The 16777-nt window shown below is 49.6% G+C and overlaps 1 protein-coding gene across 1 annotated transcript in view; it reads right to left on the bottom strand.

The window, feature by feature from the left end:
* Nucleotides 1-16777, bottom strand: part of LOC144114169 (uncharacterized) — a 191130-nt gene that overhangs the window by 7185 nt on the left and 167168 nt on the right. Inside the window, exons 9-11 of the mRNA XM_077647721.1 lie at nucleotides 13964-14233; nucleotides 13372-13656; nucleotides 11892-11990 (exon numbers count right to left, since the gene is read on the bottom strand). Coding sequence (XP_077503847.1) covers nucleotides 11892-11990; nucleotides 13372-13656; nucleotides 13964-14233 — 654 coding nt within the window. The remainder of the gene's footprint in view (nucleotides 1-11891; nucleotides 11991-13371; nucleotides 13657-13963; nucleotides 14234-16777) is intronic.

The raw sequence follows: 16777 nt of genomic DNA, 5'->3' as shown, positions 1-16777 counted from the left end.
TTTTTTAATTGTAGGCGACTTTGTGCATGTATGGAACCACCGTCGGCTTTGTACTCGCAAGAGCTCAAGGTCACAGCTGCGCTCGCCTTTCTTTATCTTCTGGAGAAGGTTCTCGGCTACCGCTGTGATGAGCGAGCTGTGATCTGCCATCTTCTGCTCTTTCCTATGTGCGTCTTTTTGTGGGCGCAACGCCATCCCAAGAAGAATCTGTATAGTATTTAAATACGTCAGTTGCCCATATGTTATTGTCCAGTTTCCTCAAGAGTTCTTCATATAATAGGTTCACGTGCTTCGAACGATGGTCAGCCTACGTGTCTTCGTACTGCTTCATTCGAGATTTTGCCGTGGGCACCTACTGATAATCTTCACGAAACCGACACCACGCACCGGCAGAGCCGCGAACTGGTCTAAAGAATCGGCGCGCAGATCAGCGTGGCTTGCTTCGTTGCTTGAGTGTTCCGCCGGCACATTCAGACGTTGTTATCAAAGCTGAGCTGTAAAAATATTCCTTGCGAGTGCTGCGACATGGACGTCTGCAAGCCAGCGAGATAGAAGAGCCACCGAGTGCCCTTGCGTGATTTTTCTGGCACCAGCAGCACAGACAGAGCATTTGAAAGGTGGGTTTCCCTGCTGTAGTGAAACACTCACAGGGCCATGACAGTACAGTTCTTACCAGGCACCTAGCCAATATATCCGAAAAATATGGCCGGCCTGGACTAGAAGGGCCTATGTAAATACGAGGCGCTGTTTTCAGTGGTGTGAATGACCAAGACCATTTTGTAGCAGGCTTTGTAGCAGGCGAAAATTCAGTTTGGAGCAGCTTCCTTGTGTTTTGTATTAGGAACCCGTAGTGAGAAAGGTAAAAACGCGAGTAAAGATGGTGTTCAAGCAAATTTGCGTCACGGTTTAAAAAATGGCAAAACACAGCACGAAGATTTCAAAGGCGCAGGGTTGTAGGCAGTCGTCTTGACCAGGTCTGCGTATTTTTTAAGTGCTCCAAAATCGACTTATGGTTTAACAAATAAATATGACCGATATTTCGTTTCGTTAACATTAGTGCAAATTTTACTCAGAAAAACTTGCAGACAATCTTGAGATGCGCCCAATTTAGTTGTTAACTTTCATATAACTTTTTCCTGGTTTCTTCTCAAAACTTAAGTCCACAAGACAGAAAAACTGGCACGTGACAGTACTCCTGCGTCGCGATGTTAGCACTCTCAAGCGCACTCCTATTGAACGAACCCGATTAGGGAAAGCCAGAATTAACAAAGTAGCCACCGGTAAAAGCGGTCGTTCCGAGATGAGCGCAGTAGCTTTGCTTCGCTAGAGTTAAGATGCAGAAGCAGGTGTGGACCACACAGTCGCGTTTCACGGCATTGCACTAGTTTCTTGCAGTCCAACATGGCTGCGCCTTTCGCAGAGAAACGTTTTAATGCGCATGCATGGTCCTCGTTTCGATGTGCGCCGTTGTTTTCCTCTGCCGATGGGTTCGGCATTGCCATGTGCTTCATATGCGCTTCGCCGTTTCCCCTGAAGTGTTTGAGACAAAGTTCGGATTCCTCGCACCGTAACTAAATTCAAGCTCGTGTGGCAGACAACGTCCAGCAGCCACAAAAGCTCGAGATCACGCGTGCAAGATGTGGTAACAGTATGCCAACTCACAGATAGTGCCACCCTGTCATTAAAATTGGCCCGATTTATTTAGATATCCTATTTGTACGAACTAACTTTCTAGGCTGAAAGTTCGAATTAACGTGATTAACCGAAAGACTGGATTTCGCCTGCGCCCTTATAGCCAGCACAAATCAAGTCCATGGAATCCAGCTATCGCCTGAAGGGCGCCGAAACCTTTCTAGCGGTCCTACACTGACCTTATGCGACACGTGATGCAGCTGCCCGGTAAATCCATCAGAGCCAAAATGTTGCATACTTGAGCCTCTAAAAAATTTTTTTCAGAGCGTTAGCTCTCACTCATCACGTTTCGAGATTTCGTGGGGTCTGCTGCCACCCTTGATCACAGCGCCATCTGTGGCAGCAACTACTCATCACTCTTCGAGATTTCGTGAGGTCTCCTACCGATGGATGGATGGATGGATGGATAAGGCTGAACCCTTTAAATCGGGCGGTGGTTCAAGCCACCTAGCCATGACTTGTGAAATTTTACTCTTGTCTTGATTTTAGCCACCAATCAGATAACGTTCGCTTGGTTACTTCTGCCCGCTTAAAATCTACTTTTCCTTCACTGTCCTTAAACCCCAATGCCTTCGATAAATCAGCCCCGCTGTTTTCCACTGTAGGGTGAAGCCCTTTACAGAAAAGTATCAAGTGTTCAGCCGTCTCCTCCTCATCTCCGCACGCAAGGCACAACGTACGTGTCTATCTCGTGGTACCTGACTCTATATGTGTTAGTCCGCAAAACTCCCGTCCTTGCCTCAAACAACAGAGTTTCCCCTACAATTATGATTACAATTATCATTACCACCCTGAGATCAAAGCGCCATCTGTTGCTGCAACTAGAAAACAGCGCATCTCGCATTGAGACTTGTAGCGCCATCTACAATAGCACTGCAGAAACAACCACCTGCCGCGTGCCCACGATGACGTCACGGTCCAATATGGTGCATAGAGGTGAAACTATGTAAGTATGACGTCAAGGGACGAAATGGTGGCATAGTTTTGGTTTCTCAAATCCAAGATGGCGGCCATTAAAGTTGATCGTGCCCGCTCATTCCTTTCTCTCTCTCCCCCCCCCCCCCCCCCTTGAGCAAAAAATATCCTAAAACGGGTACGAAAACTGTCCCGTAACGGGACCACTATGCATGCTGCTGCTGCTGCTACTGCTGACAGGAAGAATGAAATGGAAAGTGCACGGGCCTGCCTACTGGCTCAAGCCGAGCCACGCTCGCTGCCGCCTGCTGAAAGTAGGAGAGTTAAGGGCATTGTTGTCGGTAACGCGTTACAAGTAACGGCGTTACCGGTAATACGTTACTTTTTTCGGTAACTTAGTAACGTACTCGTTACCCATTCGGAACTGTAACGGGTAACGTAATTACGTTAACATTTTTCGGTAACGTGAGGTGTCACATTACTAGTTACTTTTTGTTCCGGTTAACCCACTCCCCCCTTTTTTATAAAAAAAGCGCAGAACACCTAAAATGATGCAAATAAACAAAATGTACAGGTGCTCCCGACAACCCTTGTTGGGGCTCGCATGCATGCCAGAAAATAGCTGCCCTTGACAACGCACCCAACTAAAAAAAAAGACAGAATAGCCATAAAGCACGAAAAACCTGCACGAACACGCATTCACACACTTGCCTTCACCTACTTCCCCTTCCCAAACCACTCACACACACAACTCTCTAGAGAGTGGAAGCATCCCGAGCATTTTGGAACATCACATTTTTCAGAATTACTCTAAATTTGTTGAGAGTTCAGCGATGTTTTCTCTGTGAAGTTAGAATTGATGATGGAGTGTCATTTTGTGTTTAATGCCACATTCAGAAGATGGCTTCACCATGTGCCAAAGAGTTAGAATCCAATACATGTAACTCTACAGGCAACTTTAGGCCACTATAACATTGCTAAGCTCCTGCACATTTGTGCAAAATATTCTCGTTAAATTAGGATATCGCGTAAAATCGTTTGCGGTAGATGTTATATGCGAAATGTGAGCTTTATAAAATTGTTATCGTAAGTTCTTAAGGTGACAAAAACTTAAAATTTATGGCCATGAAGTAACGGCAAAGTAACGTGCGGTACTTTTTTTCGGCAACGGTAACGCGTTACCTGTTTTGTAGGTAACGTAGGGCGGTAACGCGTTCTTTTTTTAACGTAACGAGTAACGTATCTAGTTACTTTTTTTCGGTAACGCCTACAACACTGGTTAAGGGATAGCAAAGATAGAAGGAAAAGGCGGGCGCCAATATGCCCAGGGCCGATCCCGGAGGCAGTGCAATACTGGGTAGGTAGGTAAACTCTTTTATTACGCCCAAAAACAGGGGACCAGTCAAAGGACCGGTTGCGCTGACTTAGAGGAGGTCGGCGGGGATCCTTTGGGATGCCGCGGCCTCCACCGCGCGCTGGATAAGCCAGCGTTGGTCTGCTGGCTTGGAAGTACACAGGAGAGACTCCCACGTCTCTGGGGTGTTTGCGTTGTCTCTGTTGTAATGTGGACATGTCCACACCATGTGTATGAGTGTGGCCGGAGTTGAGCAGTGTTTACACATGGGGGCTATCTGGTCCGGAAAGATCTTGCTGTATAAGAGGGGGTGTGGGAAGCTGCCAGTTTGTAGTTTGCGCCATTGGACGGCCTCGCGCCTTGTTAGATCGCGGTGTGCGGGAGGATATGTGCACCTTTGGAGTCTGTAGTGCTGGAGTATGTCCGTGTAAGTGGTGAGTAGAGATAGTGAAGCGCGTGGGATATTAGTGTCAGCGGAAGCAGGGTGGCTGATCATACTCTCGGCTCGGCAGCTGAGATCTCGAGCGAGTGTGTGTGCCTGGGCGTTTCCGCTGAGCGACTCGTGGGCTGGAGCCCAAAGAAGTAAGCGAGATGTGGAAGAGGGTGCTGTAGAACGTAGAATGTGTAACGCCTGGCAAGAGATACGGCCAGCATCGTAATTGCGAATAGCCTGTTGAGAGTCACTGATGACGACTTTGGTATTAGGGTCGGCTAGCGCGAGCGCAATGGCAACCTCCTCAGCTGCGGTGACTGTTTCTGTATTGCGAATGCTGCAGGCTGTGTACCAGCTGCGGTGAGGGGCGAGAGCTACCGCCACCATCGCTGGCCTCGATGGATGGTAAGAGGCGTCCGTATACGTGACGTCCGGACGTCCGCTGAAGCGTTTCTCGAACTGACGAGCCCGGTCGGCCCGTCTCTCGGCGTGGTGTTCCGGGTGCATCCGTTTGGGAATGGGAGGAATGCGGAGATTTAGGCGATATTCCGATGGAAGTTCAGCGTAACTTGGGGCCGATCTCGGCGGGGAGATCCCAACTTGCTGCAGTACCGCTCGGCCAGCGTGTGTGAGTGAGAGCCGCTCATACTGGGCGGTGAGGGTTGCTTCGATCAGTTCGCTCACGGTATTGGAGATTCCGAGAGCCATGAGCTTATGGGTAGCTGTGGACATGGGAAGACCTAGGGCCGTCTTGTATGCTTTTCGAAGTGACGCGTCTAGCCGTTCGCTTTCGGCACGAGTGAGACGTAAGTAGGGTCCAGAGTAGGTAATGCGGGAGCAGACGAAAGCTTGAACGAGGCGCAGGAGGTTGGACTCTCGCATGCCATGATGCTTGTTGGAGATTCGCTTAAGGAGGCGTCCGATCTGCACAACCGACTGGTCGATGCGTTGGATCGTGATGTTGTTGCTGCCGTTGGACTGTAGATGCAAGCCCAGGATCCTGATGTTGTCTGTTCGAGGAATCGGGTTTCCTTGCACCTGGAGGTTGATGTCCGGAAGTATCTTTGAAGGGCGTCGTCCCGGGGAAGGAATGATGATATACTCGGACTTTGTCGCCGAGCACGTGAGGCCAACTGTACTTAGATAATCTCCGATCCGTTCGATCGCGGTCTGTAAAGTCTCTTCAATCTGGCCGTCACTGCCGCGCGTGATCCAAAGTGTGAGGTCGTCAGCATAAATGCTGTGATGCAGGTGGGGGATGTCGGCCAGTAGCTTCGGCAGGCCTATCAGTGCGACGTTAAAAAGCATCGGCGAAAGTACGGCGCCTTGCGGCGTGCCACGGTTTCCCGGAGAGATGATGGAAGGATCTCCCGTGCCGGCTTTAAGTTGCACTGTGCGGTCAGTGAGAAAGTTTCGGATGTACGCATACATGCGATGTCCGACACCGAGAGCTTGAAGATGTTGAAGAATCGCTTCATGGAGGACGTTGTCGAATGCCTTGGCAACATCGAGGCCGACGATGACTTTTGTGTCTAGTGTACGTCTCATGACTACCTGATGATGGAGAAGAAGCATAATGTCCGGGGCTGCTAAATGAGGGCGGAAGCCGAACATAGTGTCTGGTAGAAGATGGTTGTCTTCAAGGTATCGTGAGAGTCTGGTCTGGATAACGTGTTCCATCAGCTTCCCAACGCAGGACGTGAGAGAGATGGGACGGAGGTTGGCCAAGGTTGGTGGTTTGCCTGGCTTGGGGATGAGGACTAGATTGGCGCATTTCCACTCTTGAGGGATGGTACCGCTGGCCCAACATTCTTGAAAATAGTCGGTAAGAGCATGAATGGATGCGTCGTCTAGATTCCTAAGCATTTTATTTGAAATGCGGTCAGGACCGGCCGCCGAAGTCGTCTTGAGGCGATTGAGTTCTGCTCGGACCTCCGCTAAAGTGATCGGAGCGTCTAGACAGAGATTTTCCGCGCCCTGATAGAAAGGGAGGTTGGTTGTTGGTTCAGGGCGGATGTAAGTATTTATAAGCTCTTGTTTAAGCTCGTCAGACGTGCCAGGATACTGGTGGAAGAAGCGACAACGGACGAGGAGCGCGAGCGACAACGGACGAACTCCACGTGAGCTCCGCTGATTTCGTGTTTTTACCCTAGACAGTGAGACCCTACAATACTTCCGTCGATATCACCGGTTTCCTGAAGACGAGCGGAATCCAGGGACACCAACCAGAAGTACGTACAACAAGTTTTGACCATTTTAGGTCAACTTTTCCCCGTGACCAAGCCAGATGCCTCGCTAGGCCTACTGCGCCGCGCCGAAGAATACGGAGCTCTGCGTCGCAGTGGCGTTCGCTACCTGCGTCGCAGCAGCGTTCGCCAGCTGGGCTGCGCCGTGGACCGTGCCCGCGCGCCGTAGGTCGCCATGAGGGTCACCGTAGAAGGCATCCCAATTTCTCGAGAAGAATTAGCAGCCAGTGATTGGTTGACTAAAGTTAACAAGCTCCGGGAAGCGCGAACAACATCAGGGCCTGCCGTGCCAGCTTTTCCTGGAGACAAAGCGGGACCGAACCAAGCGTCCCAAATCGACAATGGGCTACGTGCGAAGACGGAAGCTGAACTCACGCCTCGGCAACGAGGACGCTTACTAGCCAAAAAATCTGTAGCATCGAACCAGCCTCGCTTACCCAGCAACGCTCTCAAGCTAATTGTGCGCCCACGGGGCGGACTGCTACTCTCCAAGATTACAACCTACCAACTACTGGAAGCAATTTGCACTGCTGCTCGCTTCCCCAGGGACGCTGTTCGTCACGAAGACCTAATACAAGCTAACCTGATCCAGAATACTTTCGCGTACTGCACCCCAGTCGTCGAAAGAGCTGAACGGATGATGCAACTCAAAGAGATCACCGTTGACAACAAGGCGTATGAGATATCCGTCTACTGCGCTCCAGATGATAGCTCGAGCCGTGGTGTGATTCGCGGCGTCGACCTCCGACTGGATCGAAATACAATCCAAGCAGAGTTACAGGACAACCGTAACCCACCCATTCTGGACTTTCGGCGGCTCGGGAACACCACCGCAGTACTCATCACATTCGCTCAGCGCCAAGTGCCTACCTGGGTCTACTTTTGCAATAGTCGCCACAGATGCAACTTATTCAAGAAGAAGTACGAGGTGTGCTATCGCTGTGGCGAGCTCGGTCATCGAGCCGATGTTTGTGCAAGCCCAACTACTAAGTGTAGAGGTTGCGGACTATCCAATCCTACCACCGACCACACGTGCAAACCAATCTGCCGCCTGTGCGGTAAAGAACATTTCACGGGCGATAGTCGCTGCAGGGAAATCTTCAGGATTCCTTACGAAGTCAAGCGCAGGAAGTGGGAGAAAATTCGAAATGCTGAGGCAGAGAAACTCAAGACCCAAGAGACCGCCAAGCGGATCACACTCCAGCGCACCAGCCGATGGGACCGGCAACGCTCCGATAGCCAGCAGCGGCAGCTCCGAGACCGCTCGAGCTCTTTTCCACCGCTCAAGTCTCCCGCTCCACGGATGGGTTCTCAGGGGCCCTCCCGGACCAATCCCGGGCCACCTGCAGTCGTCCAGCAGACAGGGGACTCTCCTCATCCTTTGCAGCAGCCACCTGGGCCACTACCATCTCTACCCGATCTACGAGAACGTCAAGAACCGGTGAGTACGCAGGAAGGGACTCCCACTACTCTAGACACACACAAAGCGATTATGGAACTGACAGCAGTCATCCACCAACTTATACTCAGAGTAGAGGCTCTCGAAAAGCCAATGGCCACACTCCCTTCGTCTCCCCCGCATCCGCAGGGATCATATGAATCAGTACCTATGGATATCGCTCCTCCCAACCGATCCGCACAAAAACGCAAAGCAACGTCCGACACCGACTCACCCGCGGAGGGTTGGCAGGCGCGTTTTGCCAAAGTTGAGGAAAGCTGCAACCTCAGTCAAACTCGCATCAAAGCTTTAGAAGCACACATCGAACGCTCACTCCACACAATCGGCTCACAAGTCACGCAACAATTTGACATGCTGAAAAAAGCTATAGAAGCACAGGGCAAACTCCTCGCTGCCGTGGTACCCGCGGCCCCTGCGCCGACACCCGTTCAAACCCCACAACTATCCCCGCCTAATCATGGCGAGCAGCTCGGGTAACACCACCATCTGGCAGTGGAACTGTCGTGGGTTCGCGCGTAAGCGTCCGGTCCTCCAGCAGTTCCTCGCCGCGAGTGATCGCCCCGAACTAATAGCTCTCCAGGAATGCGACAAGAACACGAAACTTGCCGGTTACAGTACATACCTATCGGAACGAGTAAAACCTCGAATAGCTACTCTCGTCAAACGTAACCTCACTGTCCTCCAACACAATTTAGATCCAACTTTCCCCGAATACGTTTTCTTAGAAATATTACCCCGACCCTCGCGTAAACGTTGCACTAGTCTGTTTATAATTAATGTCTACAGCCCTCCCCGAGCTCATAAGGATATTTTCGGTCCGCTTTTCCTCAAAGCCCAGCAGCTGGCGCAGGGGCAACCCCTCCTCATTCTCGGTGACTTTAATGCGCATCACCGCGCTTGGGGCTACCACTATGACTCCGCTAAAGGTCGACGCCTTTGGAATGACTGGCATATGAACCAGCTGACTCTTATCACGGACGTGTCCTACCCCACTAGACACGGTACAGGCCTACATCGTGATACAACGCCGGATCTGGCCTTTACGACCTCCGGAGTTAAAGCGACTTGGTGTCACACTCACGAAAACTTTGGGAGTGATCACTTCATACTCGAAATCGTAATACACGAGCCCACCAGGCAATGTACGCGGCCAGCTCAGGTGATTGACTGGGACTCCTTCCGGAAGCACAGGAACCAGCAGGACATACCTCCCGCTATAACTGATATCAAGGCGTGGACAACCGAAATTGTCAAACAAGTGGCCGACGCCACTCACACCGTCGAGTTAGAGGACAGTATCCCACACTGCGACCGCTACTACGCCCATCTGTGGGAGCGCAAGAAGTCGCTCGAAGCTCTACTTGCCACTCGGAAATGGGACTGCAATACTGGGCCGACCCGTTCCAGAGTGCTTTAAGCCAAGCACTCCACCATATTCCAAAAATAAGTTTAATAACTTGGGTCTAAGGACCCGCTACCAATATTAAATCAGGTACCGAATATCACTACAAGCAGAGCCGAGCTATATATACTCCGACAACAACGGACACCCATCCGGGGACAGCTGTATACCGAATTTGGTAGGCAAATAAAACCCTATGGGTTGTGGTATCGAAATAAAACCACAATTAAATAATAGGTAAACATTGTATACATTGAAGCGTTACCATATCAAAACACAAGCCGAATTCTAGTCCCACCTTGACCGCCCAAACGAAGCGAATTCCGTTTGGGACGTATTTTGAGGTGTGCAACTCGACAATGGGTAGACGTGCATCGTAATTTCTCTGATAGATGGCGCTAGGCGGCGATCGTTCCGCTAGGCGCCGTGCGTGCACGCGTAGCCGAGCATGCATGGTGGCAATCCACCCCGTTTCAAAAGGCATTACATTCCGCTTCTCGAGACAAGCGGCGAGTTCTTCCTTTCTTCATCTAGTAAACCAAACAGCTAACGCTCGTTACTTCAACGTCTTCCAGACGGTGGCGGCGATTTTTTTTTTCTTTGCTTGTGCACCCATCGGGTTTGTTCGGGACAGTGTTGGCAGCGCCGCCGAAGCAGGCGTGCAAAACGCGCGCACACCGTATATCGTGGCGATAAAGAGCTAGAAAGCCAAACGGCACGGGGTTTGGTTCCGTCGGTCACCTTTCTAGTCACGCGTCGGGAAAAGCAACCAGAGGCATGCCTCAACCTCTTCGCATTCACCGCGACTCTTGGTTGCTGAAGTAGCATTTTGGCGCAGCCTTGGCGCAGCTTCGTCAAAAACCACCAATTTGTAGCAGCATGTAGCAATGTAGCAGGGTTGTTACAATGGCGCAGCGTTCGCAGCACTGTATATGTTAAAAAAATTGCGGATGATATTTCAGTCTACTTTCGAGAATTGATGAGAAAGCATAGTTTCTTTTTCGTTCCCTTTTTTAAAAATCTATTATCTATTTTTCCGTTCCTTTCTAATGACAAACCCAGTCATTAGCATGCAGTCCTAAGGCAACACATACGTTCACCTTTGTCCACCAACAAGCAACCCGGTTTCGTGGCCTTGCGTGCTCGTCTCGCAATCCGAGAGTCCTCGGTTCAAATTTTCCGCACATTTGATTTTCATTTTTCTTTGCCTGGTCACGTGGGCTTTGAGACGGCACTTTTTCTGAACATCGTGTTTTGTTGCCGATGAGCCATATAATGTTTTCGCATTAAAAACATCGCCGAACCCACATGACTAATCGGCACAGTTCAACCGCGCAGAGTTTCGTGCGAGACTGTCTTTGCGATGGGGGCCCCATGACGGCATGCGTGTATGGTGACATGATGCTTTTTTTATCCACAGAAGGGGTGTGATATAATGATATAATTACAATTCCCAGTCATTCTATTTATGTACTTCGACTGACCATTGCGCTCGCTGTCACTGAAATCAGTTAAACACACACGCAGATAACAAGAATCGACAGAATTTAACGAAAATAATGGTATCTTATGGACCATTCAGCCATTACATGTCTTCCATCCCCTGTACAAAGAAAAAGGAAACAAAGCACGGTTAACTGCCTCGAGAATACTTCACACAGAAAAAAAGGTAACCTCATTGGTATTGATTTCCGCCTGTTCAAACGATTAGAAATCTTAACTAATTTAACGTAGCATATGGTTAAAATTTATTGGTAAATTAAAAACAGCAAAAAGGAGCACCTTTATTAGCCAAAAACCAACGGACAGTGACTCAAAGCTTTTCGAGGTTGTTTTGTGTGAAACAGCATGGCAAACTGCAATCGCTAGGCTTTGCTTACCTGATCTGGTTTGGTCCTTCACCCGCTGTACAAAATTCTTCATCGTCGATGTCATTGAATCTAAATTCCCTCTGACGCTCACGTCTACCGTCATCCTCTCCACCTTCGAACAGGCCGTTTTCAACCGCCACAGCGATCTCTTAGTTGCTTCTCGTTTTAGAAAAAAGAACAATTCCGCAAAGGCTCACCCGCCAGCAGTCCTCTGTTGCGCCGGCCTATTAGGCCTATTGAGGCGGCTCCCCTAGGCCGCGAAAATCGTCAATGCAGCAACAGTGATATAATGCTAAGTGCTTGCATTGCCATCGTAGAATATTGGTTCTCATGTTTGCCATGCAGCACAGGCAGCCCGTACCTATGGCCAAGGTTTTCATTAAGCCATATATAATATAAACTCTGAGTTCTATTGCTCCGCGCTGGTACAGCGTGAAAACCAGCAGAAAATGCACCAACGGAGACAATGGCGAGTACACTGAGAGGGGATGCTGGGAGTATTTTTGCTGAATAAACTACCTTGTATTTCTTAGGAATGTCGTAGTGCATTGCGGCGTCTAGGCTGGGGTCGTTCGCCTGCAGGTCTGGAGCGAAGTCAGCAGCATTTTTGGACTGTTCCTGAATAAAAAAAAATACTGAAGGTCAGTAATCTGAATGAAGAATTTCAAGCAGTTTTATATTTTGAGCACTAAACTTTTACAATATTTCAACAAAATCGAAACGCATTTGCAAGCAGAACATAGTCCCATCTCATTCAAAACACTGAAATACGTCGAAGCTATGTTTTGCCCTGCAGTGGGTGCAGTGAGGCTGATGATGATGGTGATGATGATTACATACTGCTAGCCTCTTGTACAGGCTATTGCAGGATTGGGCGAGTAGAACATTTACAAAAACACAAATAAAATTCGGAATGTACATATAACAAACCTTACAAGCACTTCGTAAGCACTGAAGAACCGTAAAAAGTCAGTATTAGTACCAGCAACTAATATTCACAACCTGAAACAACATGAATAAGCAAGAATAATAGTAGCCGCGATATATAAATTCACAGTAGTAGTAAAAAAATTGCAGGACGCTTAAGTTTCGCCTTTAAGAGTGGAACGCGACAGCGTGTTGTAGCACTGCCAGGGAGTCCGCGGAACGCCATCGCCCGTTCGACGCGACGCCTTGCCTGTTAGACAAATCGTTCTGCTACGTACGGTGAAACGGACGCGAGGAGCGGCAAACCACGTAGAAGCGCTGCCAGGCGCCTTGCCGAAACGCGCGGGACTCAAGTTGCAGTCGTAGTTCGTCGGCGCATCTTTCTTGACAAACCCGATGCCACGAGCGCCAGCATGGCTTCCGCGCCGAACGAATGGGCAGCAAGCCGCAAGCTTCGTGGTGAACGCGCTTTATATGTGCGCTGCGTTGTTCGCCGCTCACCGCGTGATTTCTGCGTGCCCGCAGGGCCCCACTGCGCCCGAACGAGACGAGCGGGAGGCGCTGCCGTCGCGCGCCATCTGTTGGGGCCGTGGCATACAGTGCTAGGAGGAAGAGGAGGGATTTTTTGCTCACGGCCGACGCCGACGATACCGGCTTTTCTGCGACACGAGCTCCTCAACGCTGTGGCGTTAAAATACATCGAGTCACTTTGCTCCACAGCACGCTTGCATAAGACGGGGGGATATTCATGACCACGCCTTCGTGAAGTGATTATTTGTTATCTATTACGGATGTGAATGCTTTGCTCGCATGCGGTTTAATGAATTTACGGATGAGCGCCCGCCGCCTAGAATGATGAAAAGGTCCAGTTTGTACAGCGATTCACACATATACCGCATATTTGCCTGATCCCAACGAGCAAATAATTTGCTTTAAAAGAAAAAAAAGAAAACTGCGCGAGGCTCCAGAAAAAAAAAAAGAACACTGAATCAAACCGGAAAATTCTAATTGTGGTTTTGGAACCAATTGGAAGCTCCAACTAGAATGCCCAACTGACCGCGCTGTTCCTTACCTTCAAGTAGAGGTTCGCCAGCGCCGCTCGCGGTATGTCGTAGTTCTGATACTGCTGTCGCACGTTGCACGTGCAAGCTGGCCTTGGCTGCGGCGTGGTTCGCTTTGGAGACACGAGCGGGGAGTCGCTAGAGCCGGAACGCGCTAGCGGTGTCTCGGCGGAAGTCTGTGCGACCCGAGCGCTGCAGGCACATGGCGCCGCTCCGAAGCCGTGAACAGCCGGCAGCATGGAATCCACGACCGGGGACGGTGTCGCCCCTGATGGTGGTCGAGTGCCCGGATGGTTCTGTGAAGTGGAGCCATGTCTCAGCGCAATATTCGTTTTTGGCAAACACACAGCACCCTTCCCGCTCTCCGTATTTCCCGCTTGCACACTGGTAATGAAGCCATGGAGACCTTTCATGCCATTACGCCTTGAAGTGGAAACCTTGAGTAATTTCCCGTAAAGTGGAAATGCGCCTCTTCGCTGCTGCGCGTTACCCAAATCAGCATCGATTTGCGCACCGCCACTAAAAACGGGCGGCAACGTCATTTCCCACCGCCGTCACTCACTCTCACACACATTCGCACGCAAAGGATGGCCTCACACTTACTCTAAACAGGTCGCTGTCTGTGTGGATGACACTTCGTGGCTGATCGTACAAAGACTCGAGGAAGCTCCGGGGCACGTTGTACTCGGAGGAGCTTGTGCTGGCGCCGCTCGTGCTGGCACTGCTCGTGCCGCTGCTCTGGGAGCAGAGCGACGCGCGGTCCGAGGGCTTGCCACCGCGGCCGCTGCTCGCTTGCGACGCCACGCCGCTGGTCGGCCGGCTACCGGTCTCCGTGATGCTCGGAGACCTTCCGTGCACCGCCGCACCGGTCGTCTGGTGGGAGAAGACGCAGGGCTTACACAACGTCCCTTATGGCACACATGACAGTTACCGAAACAACATGCGCTTTTTCGCTTTTGGTTTCCGTGTGCAGTCAGATTCGTCAAAACATCGGGAGATTTAGTGAGCACTTGACAACTAAATTTATGTACGTTCCGGATGCCTATTGCAAAATTAGGGGGGCACTTAAGATCCGCCTTAAGGGTATGACTCGGCAGCGTTAATAGTTGTTTGGTAGTTTCTTTCTTAATTAGTTTCTTTTTATCACCCGCACTAATTAGCATACATCAGTAGGCATATTCCACGTGATACACCACACGACACGCAAGTTCTCCGTCAACCAAGTCCGACGAGTATGCCTCAATGGCCTAGGGATAACATGGTGGACGCGCAACCCAAAGGTCATGGGTTCGATTTCGAACTAATTACCACAATTTTCTTTTCAGCGAAATTGATTTCCTTTACATCCTTACACGCCGTAAAGGCATTTCAGTCATGCTGCGACCTCAAAGTCACAATTTATCTGAATTTCAATCATTTTCATTCCACAGCTCAATGTGTGACATCACGACCATCTCGACCAGTCCTGAATTAGTATGACAACGCGCAGGACTTTTCCTCCGAACGTCCGCTCTAACGCTGTCGCGTTAAAATAACATTCTTTAGCACGGCAACAAAAGGGATCATTTGGAACTTGATGTAAGGAAACATAAGCGCTGTGTTTTTACACGCAAACGACAGGTAAGAAGAAAAGAAGCGCCACCATTAACCCTGTTCAGCAACGAGGTACCACAAACGTACAGGACAATACAGGACAAAAGAACCGTCATCTTTTTTTTTCTTTTCAGATGTTCTTTGCAATATTTATTCATTTGACTAGCGTACTTGAGGTGCCCACAACCAGCATTCCTGCCTACGCAGTGGTGCTGTTATACAGTCAATAAAAGCAGAACAGGGTGTTGTGAATGTTTGAGGTATATACAAGCTACCATAATCTAATGTTTCATGAGTGCAGAAACAAGATAGGACCTGTTGATGCTGTTAAAAATAAAAATGACCATCTGGATTATTGAGCAAATTACGAGTATTAACATACATTGAATACGCGATGAGGTACAGACATTTACGGCAATCAGCATAAAATGGCTGATGGGTTCTTGCCGGGGCACTGTTCATGTGCGGCGGTCAGATCGGTACAGAGCCATTGTAAAAACCTCGGCAGAAATACACCGTCTCAGAGCTCACGCCTCACTGAAAGTTGGACAATGTTCAGCGTAGACAACTAACTCTGGTAGTCAAAATAGCAAAGCCTTCCTAAGTATCGTTCCCAAATCAATAGCCTTACTAACCTCTTTCGGACGCGTTCAACCCTTACGCCCTCAACCAATGTCAGACAGTTCCACACAATACTATAAATCTCCAGCCTTTGGAGAACGGAAGACTTGTAAAGGTGGAGGAAGCGCTGTTTAGATTTGAACTGTTTTGCTAAGCATGCGATCATGCCCACAAATTTGAAAACTTGAGTGTGCCACGCATGTGCATTCAGCTGAGCTTACAGTATAGGTATACTCCTAGGTGGCGAACGACATCAACACGTCGTATGTTGGAGCGCTGTTTGCAACACTGATCTCCACTAGGTGGCTGGATGCCGCATTCCCGCTTTCCGAAGTGGGCGCAAGTGAAGCCACCGGAAGTTCGGAGGCATGTCCCGGAAGTTCGGTGTCTGCTGTGTATTGCAATGCAAAAAGTCGCGTCTTTCGCCCTTCCGTTCTCAGTTTTTTGCGTTGTTTTCGTGTAACGTCTACTGTAATATCAAAGGAACACGCAAGCTCAACGCGAAGAAATGTGTGCATTACCGAAGAAAACAGACATGCAGGTCTCACCATGCCGCGGAAAAGGGGTACGAGCATTAAACACTATTTTCTGATCTGATTCTTGTCTTCCGAGAGCAGTTAGGAGAATTAGTGGAATGCCGATGAGTCTAGGTCATCTTACAAAGAAATTTTTGTGTAGCAAAGAAAAGGCAATGGCGTGGAAATCCTGACACTCGAAGAGCCACTCGTTATACAGCTGCCGCTGCTTTGGTTTTGAGTTGGTGGCGGACGACGTCTCTTCTTCCAGACGTGCTTTTAATCTAACTCTATAGCACAGCTACGTTTCATCTACACAGCACGGGAGAAACGACTGACGAGAAACACGAATGGCAGCAGCGCATGTGACAAGCGCTGCTAGCAGTCAACTGCACCAAGCATCAAGAATAAAAGCCCATTCAGACATAATTTCCTACAGTACGAAACAGTACTTGATACGCTGCGTCGAAAAAGCAGTACCATATACCTTTTGGACGCGCTAATGTGAACCAGCAGAACACCGACGGCACCCCACCAGATTGTGACCTCGCCCTCGCTCCGGTTCGGTCTAAACATAATTCGGTAAAATGGTCACTGCAAAGTCGGCTGCCTAATGAAGGTTTCCACCTATTCTTTCTTAAATTTATCCCCCATTGATGGTATAACTTGGCCTTAGAGCGCGACAACG

The sequence above is a fragment of the Amblyomma americanum genome, chromosome 1 (assembly GCF_052857255.1).
Source record: "Amblyomma americanum isolate KBUSLIRL-KWMA chromosome 1, ASM5285725v1, whole genome shotgun sequence".
NCBI classification, from domain to species: domain Eukaryota; kingdom Metazoa; phylum Arthropoda; class Arachnida; order Ixodida; family Ixodidae; genus Amblyomma; species Amblyomma americanum.
Note: the sequence above shows the minus strand (reverse complement) of the source record. Positions and strands in the feature narration are given on the sequence as shown.